General features: G+C 42.0%; 1 protein-coding gene across 2 annotated transcripts; it reads right to left on the reverse strand.

The window, feature by feature from the left end:
* Window positions 1-111: 111 nt before the first annotated feature.
* LOC113022581 (leucine-rich repeat neuronal protein 1-like) lies at window positions 112-10,561 on the reverse strand. 2 transcript variants are annotated; one of them, XM_026168124.1, is made up of 2 exons: window positions 10,340-10,561; window positions 112-3,351 (listed from the first exon to the last, which is right to left on the reverse strand). In XM_026168124.1, exon 2 carries the CDS (start codon window positions 3,146-3,148, stop codon window positions 1,001-1,003), a length of 2,148 nt encoding a protein of 715 aa, XP_026023909.1. In that variant the 5' UTR covers window positions 3,149-3,351; window positions 10,340-10,561; the 3' UTR covers window positions 112-1,000. The 2 variants fall into 2 exon arrangements, with proteins under 2 accessions (XP_026023909.1, XP_026023908.1); XM_026168123.1 differs by having other exon boundaries at window positions 10,178-10,561.
* Between the last annotated feature and the right edge of the window lie 3,325 nt (window positions 10,562-13,886).

Raw genomic sequence — 13,886 nt, forward strand, 5'->3', positions numbered from 1 at the left:
TTTGTATGTTGTATTAGTTATGTACTGAAAGTAAAAGCTTTGATAAACAGCCATATTAAACATGATTAGTTTTAATATGTAGCATCCACCAGAGGGCAGCACACATTCACGTCTATCTGTGGAACTGAGAGCTTACAGTACCATTTATTAAGACATGAGATTCAGAGCCTAAATACAGCATGTGTCATCAACCACTAACACTGTTAATCTAAAGCGAACAGATGCAATTCTAATGCCAAAGAGTCACAGAAAACTCCCAAAGTTCTGTAAAAGAATCAAAATGTTATTTATTTTAACGTGTTTAGTATACATGTTGCATGTGAAAATAATAAACTAAGCAGCCAACAAATGTCTAGCCAAATAAAAGAATGAACAAAAAGTCAAAAGGCTTCTAGTGCACCTTAAGGAAAAAGAAGTCAAAAGGTACTTATCAAACATTTGCATTTCTAGCATTTAACATCACATTTATCTGCAAACTAAAATCCTAATATCTTGCGCTGTAAATTAGAAAGTTCAAAGATATAGTTGATACAACATTACTGCACAATTGCTAACATTCAGTAGACAGTTTAACAAGTCTAAACCCCATTGTCAGCTTCGAAGTTTGTACAAACTCCTTTATCTATCAGTGCGCAACAGATTAACTGTTTTACAAAACCGAGAAAGAAACATTTCTAGTAATGCTGGAAGAAGTTCATCGACCCTGCTGCTGTAGAAGCTTCCCAAAAATAAGTGAGTCAAAAATGTACCACAGAAACAGAGCAGAGCAACTAAGACAACCTGGAGGCTAACTACAGCTGCCATCTTGGAAAGTCCAGAACGTTAGAAAGAATCAAACAAAGGCGATACGCTATACTAATAAAAATCCTGCACTTGATCACTCTGCCTCTTATTAGCAAAGCTGAGAATACAAAAAAATTGCAACTTTAGTCAACTTTTGCCCCAAAATGGCAAAAGTGTGTCGTTGTGCTGCTGGAGACAATAAATCCTCAGTGAATCCTCACCACATGTAATAACTGCGTGTGGTGTCAACAGGAGAGGGTTTTCCCTCTGTGCTCCCATCTTTGTCCTTCTCACCGTCAGCCTCCCATAAGTTAATGAGTGGAGGGTAGAGCTCGTTAAGTGGAATGGAGGATGTCTTCAGCATGTATTTCTTCAAGGAGTGGTGGTAATTTTTCCTCTTCCATCTTCGGGCCATGTAGATGCCCACAGTGGCCAGACTGAGGAAGAGCAACATGGTTGACATGACAGCTAGCACAGCTGCGCTTGGGTGCTGGTCTGTCAGGTCCAGGGCAAAGGTAGCGCTACGTGTTGTCACATTAACGCAAGACTTGTGTGTCTGCAGGTGGATGTTGGAGACAGTGAGGCATACCTCGTACTCGGTGGCAGGTTGAAGGTGCGTGAGGTTGTACTCGTGGACATCTACAGGGACACGGGCTGTGTAGGTGATGTGTGGATTGTCAATCTTCATGGTGGCCGAAGCCCACTTCAGGTTCGAGGACATGACATTAGAGTTGACTTTCCAGGACACCAAGATGGAGTGTGACTCCGTCTGCTTGACATAAATCTTCATCACCTGAGCGCTGTCGAGCAGGGTTCCATTTATGCGGATGGTGGCGACCCGTGTGTCGGCCCCTTCAGTGTTCTGGGCCACGCAGGTGTAACGACCAGAATCTTGCACCTGCACGTGAGAAAGCCGCAGGGTGCCCTCGCTGCTCAAGTGATAGCGCTCTGACACAGTGTCCATTGTGATTTTGTTTCCAAGAGGAGTCACCCAGTATATATCTGGATTTGGTTCAGCCATTGCCCGGCAGTCCAGGCTCACGCTCATGCCCAGCTCTAGATTCAAGTGGCTGGGAAAGGTTTCATGGGATATAAGGGGAAGACACTGCTCCGTTGACTCCAGCAGCCTGAACTCTCTGACTCGTTGACCTCTAAATTCTGGTGGGGAGGTGCACAGCATAGTCAAGGGCTCCATGAAGCGCACCGTGGTCCTGTTGGAACTCATCCACTGTATGACACAATCACACCGCAATGGGTTGCTGTGGAGACTGATCTCCCGCAGATTTGGCAACACATCCACAGTTTGCTTGTAAAGGGCAGTAAGAGCATTATTATTAAGCATCAGACTCTCAAGGGATGGCATATCCCTGAATGCAAACCTGTGGATATAAGACAGCTTCGGGTTGTTGGTTGCCTCTAGTTTAGTCAGTTCTGGGAGGTTGTCCATAGCATAACGGTCAATAGACACTAACTCCATCATGTTGTTGATGCCCAGCTCCTTCAGACGTAGCATGTTTCTGAAGTCTCCTTCTTGAATTTTCTGGACTGGATTCTTGTTTAAATCCAAGAACTTGAGATTGGGAACTTTCTGAAGGGCCAGTTGGGGGATACTGACCAATTTGTTGTCATAGAAAGAAATGCTCTCCAAATTATCTAAACCTACAAATGCATCGGGTGGAACATCAGTGAGATCCATTCCAGCCAGAACCAGACTTCTCAGCCTTACTAGGGGCTTGAAGTTCATGTCTAGGAGGCCAATAACTGGATTCTCCCCAATCATGAGAATCTCAAGATTGGGTGTTTCTTCAAACCAGCGGCTATCTATGACATGGAGCCTGTTGGAGTTAAGGTGGAGGCGCAGCAGACTGTGCAGTCCTGCAAATGCTCGAGGGGAGATGGAGCTTATCTGGTTGTGGTTGATGTAGAGCTCCTGAAGGTTGGAGAGGTTTTGCAGGCAGTGGTCTGGCAGCTGCGTGATCTGGTTCTCCTCTAGATGCAGGGTGGTCAGGTGGTTCATGCTTGTGAGGCCGACAGCTTCCACAGTGCTAAAGTTGTTTTGGGATAAATCTAGCTCCGTCAAGTTAAACAGTACCTCCAGCTCTCCGCTGGTACGAGAGATGGCGTTGCTTTGGAGCAGTAACACTTGGGTATCCACTGACAGGTTGGTAGGGATGTGTGTTAGCCTTAAATCATTGCAATCCACTGTAGTTGCCTCCTTGTAGGTTGACTGAGGGGTGAACCAAGGGCGGATCTCGCAAACACACAAATGAGGGCAATCTTTGCCGTGTGCCGGTGACAGAAAGCAAAGAAGCAATCCTATGCACAACCAGATTAGAGGAGGCCAAGGCTGACAGCTGAGCGCCATGTTGTCTCCTCTCCCTGCTCACAAAAGGCTTAAATGAGAGGCAGCGTTTGGGAGGAGGATATAAGGGTACGGTTAATAAGCATTAGTCTCCTTTGTAGCTAGCTGCTGTAGGTTGAGAATAGTGATTTCTAACCAAGAGGACGGAGTTTGCAAAAGACAGGCAGGACAGGCATTAGATCCAAACTTCAACTTGAGGTTTTGACCTGAAAAAGAAAAAGAGTAAAGCAGCTGTTAAGGGATATAAGTAACTGGGGGGGGAAATTGAAAAACGGCATAACAGAATGAAGTGAGAAAGTAATGAGTTCATTATTAATTTCAAGATGATGGAAAAAAATGAGACACGTCACATTTCCATACCAGCACCTCACAGATGTTTAGGGATATTTAAAATGATGTGTCTAACAGGGCAGAAAGAATCTGTCAAATTCATGTGGTTCCCCTTGAGTCACATAGGAATTTATCATCATTTTAAATTGTAGCTCACACATCCAGACATAACTGATAATAAGCAGAAGTGTGTTTAATTAATTTGAGATCTTGAAATGAACTTCAGCTGAAACAAGTCATCCCAAAGGACTGCTTGAAATTTGCTCTTGAGCGAGGCACTCTTTATTTACATGTAAAGCTTTAGTGTTACAGCAATGAAATCACAAGGCATTGCAACGTATTTAAAATCTTGCTCCTCCTTCACTAAAACTGCCATTTTACCCAAGCAGGTTAACTAACAGGGAGAAAGAGGCAACATTTTTAGACTGAGCACTACACTTTTCAGCACGTAGGATGATAGGTTTGTTTTTGCCTGTGCCTCCTTGATGTATCTGTCTCCTTGGAGATTATGAAAATGTTTTCTCTCGCTCTCTCTCTCTGGTTTGGTTAGATTATCTGCATACCAGCTTAGTTTCAGTTATCCTCTTCAACGAGCGAGCAGGGTGGGAGCAGCCGGCAACTCTGGCTGTGAGCCCATTACACAACAGGCTTAATATACTGGGAGTGAGTGCTCTTCACTGTTAATCACTCACTGCTTATGATAAAGACCCATGGTAGGCAGTCACAAAAAAAGTTTGAGCTGTGGGCCCGCTGTATAACTGTGCACGTCCAGGTTTGTTGAGATTAAGATGAGCTGACTGTCATCCTGAGCCACCAGCGCATTTTTAAGATTTTATGCTTTTTTGCTTTTGTTCTACAGTCTGATGTCACCCAGTCTGACAAATATTACTAAGAATGACCGGCACAGACAAGCAATATGAGTGTTGAGAATGAGGAACTGCTGTCAGTTTCTTTGAACAAATAAAAAGAATTCCTCTATACTGTTACAAACTAGAAAAATAACATTCTTCTTTTAGCTAGTTTTGCACGTGCAGACACGGTATCTTGTCTGTATGTGAGGTTGTGTTTGTGTCTATGTGTCGGTACGCATCCTAAACAACTGAAAGGAAATCTCCATTTATTCCTATAATAGAAGACAGAGAAATGGGAAAGCAAAAGAGGCTCTTGGCTTTCTTTCACTAAAACAAACAACTGCAGTTTCAGCTTCCAGTGTGACTAACACTAACGCTTGTTTTGATCCTCACATACTGAGGTTGAGTTTGTGCATGCGTGTGCGTGTGTGTGTGTGTGTGTGTGTGCGAGATGGGTAACATTTATTTCAGATCGTAAGTAGCAGGTTCCTCAGATATTAACATAAAATAGATACAGATTGTTTTCCCTCACCTTTCATATGGTGTCTGTTCACGCTTTGCGATGTGTTGACAGATTCTCGCTGTTTTTCCCTTAACATCGCATACACCATAATGTAAAAACTGCTTGACAGATACAGAATAAAAGCCTGTGCCATGTCGAGAAATAAGTTGTTTCTAGAAATTGAAATGCAGCAGAGGAGAGGAACTGCACATACAAAAAAAAGGCAAATTCAGTCAAATAGAGGAAATATACCACAGAAAGTTTAAGCATTAAAGCTTCAGCGCTCACCCCAGTTTCTCAAAAGAATTCATATGCTACCTTGGATCAGGTGGCTGATCTCTGCAGTGACCTGGTCACACACTATCCGATCTAATGATTCTCTCAGTGTGACTAAAGTGAGGCAGCAGGAACGTGTGCCTACTATTCATAGATCCTGATTAGAAAACTCTGAACATGTGGCTTCTCCTTCTGCTTTTAATCATCCATCATTTAAATAATCCAGTCATATGTTCTTCATTTTAATTACTTGCCTATAAATATATGTAGAAATCTCCTCGATAACACATTTATCTGTCCTCTCTCTCTTGCTCCATGTGTTGCGTTGCTCGGGTATTAAATTGGAGAAGACAGGAGGAGTGATGTTTGTTTTCATGCTGAGGCCATAAAACTCAGACACCTGCCACTAGGTTTCTGGCAGCCTGGCAACACTGTGGGAGTCAGCATCCGGTCCCCACCTATGTCTTGCTGTGTGTACGTGTTGACCTTATTGACCCTGGGAAGTTTTGTTGGGCACATATGCTCTTTTTCACTGGTAGTTTGCTTCATAATGATTGCAGTACACAAATTTACACGTACACTCTCTCCGCTCAACCCCCACACACACATATTGTTGGCCACGGACCAGTTCTGCTGAAGTGATTGGAATGGCTTCCCACCTGTTCATAACATCGAGCCTTTGCTGGTCCAGTGCTAAGCCATGCAGCCTGCTGCTCTGACCCCCTGCTCACTGCTACTCTTACTAACGTGTTTGAAGGATAACTTTAATCTATGTCCATCGCTTTTTTTGCATACATTGTGTCAGAGTGTTATGGCCTTTAATGCACATTCTTACAGTTTTCTACACAGCTTGTGTGTTCTGTGCAGTCTTATAGACTGCTTCTGTAACTGAGAAGCTCCACGTACAACTTCCTCATGATAACTATATATTCTGTAGTGGGCAACACACTTCAGTCTCACAATTTAAATTGCAACAGAGGACTTGTAAAGTCCTACCAGATCATATCAACAAGAGGGTGGGTGGTGGACAACTTTATGAACTTTTGTTTTCACTGCTCTCAGGGATGCAGCAGAGATTCGGTTTGAGATATAATATAATACACTCACTGCCACAGCAGGGCTGCACCTCTTGGGTACGAGCACCTTTATGCTGAAAATCTATTGCTAATCACTCGGCTGTGGCAGCAGAGAGCACAGATATTGTATGAAACATATTTCTTCTTACATTTGGATCTACACTTTCACACAAAATACATTTTTCGTCCCATCGCAACACATCCCCCGACACATACTCGTCCTTGCCTATTCTTATTTGACTTGCTGATTTTTACATGCATGCATACTCAGAACACTAGAAGGAGGAAGAAAAATCCTTCAGTAGCTCGGCATTATCCAGCTGACTGTCTAAACTGAAGGCTCAAGCTGAGGGATTTACTCTCACAGCACACCCAGTAGTTATGAGGTTTTAATCCAAGTTCACATTATATATATAAAATGCGTCAACAACCATCTACAATTGCTGCACGGAATCTACAATTGGTCTGCACTTGGTTCAGCTGAACCTTCAGAGGTTCATTGGCCCTGAGGGTCCGAAGCATGACAGCAGGATGTAATTGCGGCACATAACGAAGTTTGTCTGTTCTATGTTAAGGCTCCATAAATCTATTTATAAGACATTTTCTTTGGACAATACAAGTGGCGAGATAATGAGAGCCCCTGAAGGAAAACAAACCTGCAATCAGATGCAAGATCATTTCTCTTTAGATCTGCGGCGTGCAAGTCTTTATGGGTGCACCTGGCAGTCGTTGTTTTCAATCACAGACATTAAAGAGGTGATTTGAAAACACTTTGATTGAATAAAAATCATGACACTTGTGTTGTTTTATGAGTAATTTCAGTTCATTTGATTTTACGCCCTTCTAAGAATTGCCGCTAATATTATATTTCACCATATGCCCCTGGCACAGCCAGGAGGGACCTCACTTGATAGCGCACCACATCATTTTTCACAGGAGGCAATTCTTTCACCCATCTGTTTCTGGGGCCCGTTTCACCGGGTGCAAAATGTGAGCAGTGTTTCTGTATCAGCAGCCACACAACAGGCTCACAGACATGCCATCACCATGGCAACGGCTATGCCACCGGCATTTGTTCCATAACCAAAGATATGAGAAGACAGCTATTAGTGCCATCAGGCAGCGAATGAAATATGCCAGTAAAAACTTGGGCTGGTGCAATAGAAACCCACTGGTATGATTAAACAGCCAACCATATGTGCAAGGAAAACACTGCCCTCGCAGAGGAACCAATAAATAAAACTATACTTTGCACATGCATCACCATACGCTATATTATAATAAGACACTTATTCATTTACTAATGCTTCGAGTTTGCCATGACAAACAGCATCAATCCAGAGCTGTAATGTGGCACTGAAACCTAAGCAATGCCGCCTGATGTTTTCTTCATGTCCTCACTGTGCTGGCCTGCCTGAGAGACATCCTGTTTCTGCTCCATTAGTATGCAAGTGTCTCACTTCACATCACAGAGGGCTTTGGTGCAGCTGCTGATTGCAGAGGTGTAGCTGAGAGGGATGCATGTCCAACCAGTCAGGGAAAAGACAGAGCGCAAAGAGAGAGAAGGTGGAGAGCTCGAAGACTACAGGAGGAGCTGAAAACGCCACAGGACTCAAGGAGCAATGACAAAATCGAATAGTATGTATGGAATCACGGAAAAGTACGCTGCATGATTTCTTCAGAATCCACTGAAGGTTAAAAGTCGCAGAGCAGCAAATTGTCTCTGTATTTCCATTTACCGCAAATCCATACAGGAGGCTTATTTCCCTGTGGAACAGAGATGGATCTTGACACAATTTTTCTTCTTTGGCTTTATTTTTTTTTCTGTCCCTTTTTTTTGTCCACACTCTCCCTCTCCACCTCAGCTCTCCTTAAAGTTGCAGCGTGTGTGAAAAGCCAATATGTTGTCATTGGAGTATCGATTAATCATAGTGACATGCCAAGGTCTCTAATCTCTGGGGAATCCCTATTTGGAAAGACTCAGAGGTCAAGGGAAATTAACTTTCTCTGTTTAAATTGACCTACTGCACAGAGCAAAGAAATCGTGCCAATATTAATTCTTTTGAGTGGAATTTTAGGAAATGTGCTTCTTTATTATGTGTGAGTTTACATGTGGGAAGGGACAGTGAAGACTGCATGTGTACAATAAAAATGTTGTGAATGAATGTGGTTTGCATCGAATGGACAATAAGTCTTCACAAACTTAGTTCATTTACTATTTCTTATTTTTACCTACATTTTCAGTGTTTTAGTTTGTTTTTAATGACATACTTAATCTTTAAATTGACTGAGCATCATATTTTATTTTAAAAAGGCTTTTTAAAGTACTATGTAGAGTGTGAAAAAACATATACTGATAATGAAATAAAATAAAAACACTCATTCAGTCACAACAAAACGACAAGACCTTTAATGGCTCATTGCGTTCCCATGTTTGAATTCACATCACACTCTCAAAGGAATAAGGTCAAGCTGTTGACACCCGCAACTCCCCTCCACCACTGTGGGAACTGCAGCTCCAGAACATGCTGCAGCGGTAGCCCTATGGCGCACAATGGCGCACAGACACACCAAGTCGTGTCTTTGTGTCGGTATTTTCTCACACTCCCTGTTACCAGCTGAGGAGATACGTCACTGTGCATTGTTGATGCTAAGATTCGGGGGGGGGGGGGATCCACAGCTTTCATATCACTGGCTCGTTGGGCGACTACACAAAGTTGTGTGCTTGCATTTGCTGGAAGATTGGCAGTGTGCAAATCATGCACAATCTTTTTGTCTGTGTAAACAAGATGACAAAACTCAACCAGACGTTTGTAATAAACAGTTATGATCCTCAACCCTTGGTGCCGCATTAGTGACCTCAGTAACAGGTGCTCTGTAGTGCAGCAGCTGAAACAACAGAGCCAACTTGACAAAGGTGACCTGAACAATGCAGACCCCCCCCCCCCCCCCCCCCCCCCCTTTCTTTTTAGTAGAAACACAGGGTTGTCTGTCTCCTTTCCTCTCCTTGTCATAATTTCACACACTTCCTAAGGATTCATTTCCTCACCCTTATTTGGCATGCACATATATAAATATGTGTGTGTGTGTGTATATATATATATATATATATATATATATATATATATATATATATATATATATATATATATATATACACACACACACACACACACACACACATATATATATATATATATATATGTGTGTGTGTGTGTGTGTGTGTGTGTGTGGAGAGAGAGGTGAATACTACTCAGCTGCCCCAGTGCACTCTGCACTGCACCGGGTAAGTATGTGTAAATGTTAAATGTTACACTACATTGTTAGTTCAACCAGCTACAGTGGAAAGTCTGCAATACTGCGCGTTTAACAACATCCATGTAGAGATGTATTTAGATCTTTTATGGAGAAAACTATAACAATTAAAACAGAAATAATTTCACTTAAAGCCATTTTTAACACCAGGTTTGGTTCATGTTTTCTTTGTTTTCCTGCGTCCTAACGTCACACATTGATGATTGTCTAGACTTGGAACGGCTCATAATGAAGATATGCCCTGTAGAGACTGACTGCAGAGCGCAATCTCCTCGAAAAATCACAGCAAAAAAAGCATTTTATTGATAAGACTGACTGAGCACACACCGCAGAATGATAACGTCCAAACATCGATAAACCTTAATATTATTATTATTTTATTTATTTTTTTAATATTACTATTATTGAATAATCTATATTTCCGTTTGTTCGGGCAATCAAATCAGTCTTGTCTCTTAACGAGAATCCATTATTGTCACATTGGATCTTTGTTGAACAGTGCAGCTCTCAAATCTTTTTAAGAACTGCAAAATGATGACTTCATCTGTATCGTTCTGAAACGGATTAAAATATTAATGCCGTCATACAAGTCAGAAATTAAGAAAATCGCCCGAGCTGTTCTATGGGCATGCACCGAAAAACATCAGCACATGCATAAAATAAACAGGCGTTTTGCTCTCACCTACGAAGCGCCGAATCCTCCGTACCAAAGAATGCTGCAGGCTACTGTATGTGACCCATGCAGCATCCGCCACTCCAGGAAGGTGACTGAGCGACGCAAACTATGTTTTCGAATACAGATGTGAACCCGAACGAAGAGATTTTGTAGCAAAGCACCCCGTACCCCGGCTTTTCGCTCCCCTTCTACTCCAAATGGTGTTTGAGACACGGCGACAGGCGATACTTCAGCAGTGAAAAGCAGCAGCGCGCAGCTTCCAGAGAGCAGCTGCCCTGTACAGGTCAGCTGGACAGAAAAGCCTCTGACACCGACTCTGGTGCCCAAACAAGCAGCCTCACCATCTGTTCTGTCATCACAACCATGGGAACGAAAATCCCACCCTACCGGCCGTAAACTGCGATGCGCGGATTATGTTGTGATTGAACCTCAGGCTGAGGAAACAATGACATGTGACTACACTGAGACTATTTCGATGTTTTCTTTTTAGATTATTAGTGTTATTGTTGAGCGCTTAAACATTGTGCGTATTTTCACTCTTCGGGTAAACCTTACTGAAAAGTAGTTATCACCAGTGGAAAAAAATGTGTGAACGTGTTTGGTAGAAAATCTTTTGTCTGCCACGAGCTCGGAGTTAATAATTCATAATAATTATGAATTGAAATGGACTTTAAAGTGGATCTAGTCACCCCACTTCTTCCCCCATTTCCCTAGCTCTCTCTTCCATGTGCATGCGCGCGCGCACACATACACACGCACAGACTCGGAAGTTTAATGACTAACATTGAATTCCTGGACTTTTACCATCTTTACACACTGGACCTTACCCAATGGTTTCTCAAGACTAACTGGTGGAACATAGAGTCGCTGCAGGCATGGATGACCTGGAGAAAAACATGAAGAGAAGCTAGGTTCAGTGATATAATGATAATGTAATTTTTTATTATAATTGAATTGTTAATGATTTTTGGCTGCTGGGTGTGAACTTTGTGGCTTGTGGAGCTTCTGAAGTTTAAGAATCACTCAACTTGAACATTACCAGAACCCTTTGACCAGATCTTCAGCATTAAATTAAACTGTTTACGTCATAGGGATTTTCTTTTATCCACATACGGAAGGCGAGTCCCCACACTGACGTGGAAACAGATTTAGGCATAAGGCAAGTAATACGCAAACTCTTCACACAAACACAGGAGTCCATTTTGGGAATTTAAGAAAGATACATATTTCCTACACAACTGTCACTTCTTTGGATTCATTCTTGCTCCTCCGCCGCCTCCTCCTCCTCCCTCCTTTTCTTGCGGGAGCCGTGAAAATGACACTGTTTCATCACTTTCTGTTTGAGCTGCAAGTCTGGGCACTGCCTGTCAGGTACTTCATCCAAACTACAGCTACGGAGAACAGATGTTATCATCAATGTGTGCAAGAATGTGTGCAAGGATGTCACGTGCAGGGTTTGCTCTTTTACAAAAGAATTAAGGAGATAATTGCAGATATATGTATATACATTGTCAGCACAAAGACACTTTTGCCATTTTATTGGTTTTTATCAAAGCTTTTATAGATTCTTCATTCCACATTAGTAGACCAAGTTTGGATTTGCGTACCACTGATGAAATACTGCAGTGTTCAACCATTTCACATGGTTATGATGGACTGTTGATAGAAAGACGCAAACAGTTAAAAGGATTATGAACTGTTGACCCCAGGAAACAGATGACTCTTCAGATACATACATTCATTTAATACTGAGCAGACCCCAAAGAAAACCTCAGTGGTAGTGGAAGTTAATATGATGGCGTCCTTCTTGTGACATCCACATAGTAGGCATTTTAGGTTATTCTTTTTGTTTTGTTGTTGGAATCTTGAATCTTTTTTGAAGAGAAAGGACCAGTCCATTCACCATTTCGATTTGTCACCCCCTAACCCTTTAAATCAGAGGGTTCTGAACATTCTCCTCAGACCCCCTCACATTGTAGTGGAGCCCTTTAAAAAAGGTTTATGCATTTCACTTTGTTGATGGAAACCCAACAGACTAACTCCTGTTCTGCACAGGATACAATATAATATTCTATATGTCAACATCCTGATGTCAGTAAACTAAAGGTGAGAAAGTGCATCAGGAGATTTTTTTTTTTTTTTTTACCACCCTGATCTCGAGAATTAGGCAGCATTAAGTAAGAAATTAACCTTATTTTCTTTCACTTCTGTAGGCTAGCAGTCAGTTTTCCTGCAGAAGTAAACATAAAATGAATGAATTCAATTATAGGTCATATTTTAGTCTAAAATCAAATAGAACATGTCAGCAATAATGACTAATTTTGCATAATTTATTTTGGATGCGCAGGAAAGAGAGCAGAAAAAGAGAAAAGTGAGCAGGCTGACGAGGAAACAGCTGCATCCTCTGAATCTCAGATGATGTTCTAGTCTAGATTTACATTTTGAATTATTCCGTATAGTTGCAGGGCGTCTAGGTACAAATGTATAATGTTTTTTTTTTCTTATATTTGCCAATTTGCAGAATCCATCTGGAACTTTTTCTACGTCCTTTGTGATGTATAAAACTCGCTACTGCTCACATCGTGCTACCCCCACTGAGAGCTCAAAGTTGATTCAGCAGTCAGTGCGTGCGCAGGTTGCAACCAGCAAATCATAATTTCCCACCATTAACCTGCAGTGCTTGTGGTGTGGTTGCTCTGGCAACAACTCCCTCCCAGGAATGGCGATGCAGCATATCCACCGGTTTATTAGATCTCCGATCACACAGCTCCCTCCACATGACCATCTGGGAAAAACAGTCGCAAAGAAACATGTGCCCCCTGTTTTACCTTTCGCAGGTCTTCTCGTGATTTTGCTGCACTGCACTCCGCTGAAGAGACGATAAGATGTCATTTTTCTTGTCAGTGCTTGTTTGGGGTCATAGATGGGTGGACTATAAAAGGCAGAAATGATCAGATGAATACTGAAATAAAATGCATGCTGAGAAGTAGATGGAGACACTCACAGACATGATAATGCCTCCTTTTTTTTTATCCAGAAGCATTTGCTTGAGTTCACCCACGGTTTATTTGGAACACATAAAATAATATTTATTGGAGCACAAGATCTCAAGGGAGTTTTATTTGAAGAGATTTTTTTTAACTGAGCTTTACTGATGTTATTATTAACAGTCTCATGCTGTTTTCAGATGGAACCAGAGCAGATGCTGCTTGCCTCTGAACATTTAACACATTTACAGCCTTGATGTGACATTATGCCATAATTACACCATCCTTGGTACCATCACCACCTTCTGCCAAACTGCAGCAAACACTTCTAAGGAACTGCAGATGCCCATTCCACCAACGCTAATAAACGGACACTTACACGTGTGAAGTTGTGAGCACATATACACTCACTAGCCACTTTATTGGGAACACCTGTTTAGCTGCTCTTTACTACAAATACATTAGCCAATCACTTGGGAGTGAGCCAGTGCATTGAAGCATGCAGACATGTTCAAGACAACCTGCTGAGGTTCAAACTGGGGAATGAAAGGTGATTTAATAAGGCTACAGTTCACATGGTCTCACCAAAACTGGAAATAGAAAACTAGAAAAACATTGTCTGGTCTCAATTTCTCCTGCTAAGGTTAAATATCATGAGAGCATGAATTCATTGTGCCTTGCATGAAAGGTTTTAAGCTGCTGGTGGTGAAATGGTGTAGCACATTTTT

Source organism: Astatotilapia calliptera, chromosome 5 (genome assembly GCF_900246225.1).
Source record: "Astatotilapia calliptera chromosome 5, fAstCal1.2, whole genome shotgun sequence".
Lineage (NCBI taxonomy): Eukaryota > Metazoa > Chordata > Actinopteri > Cichliformes > Cichlidae > Astatotilapia > Astatotilapia calliptera.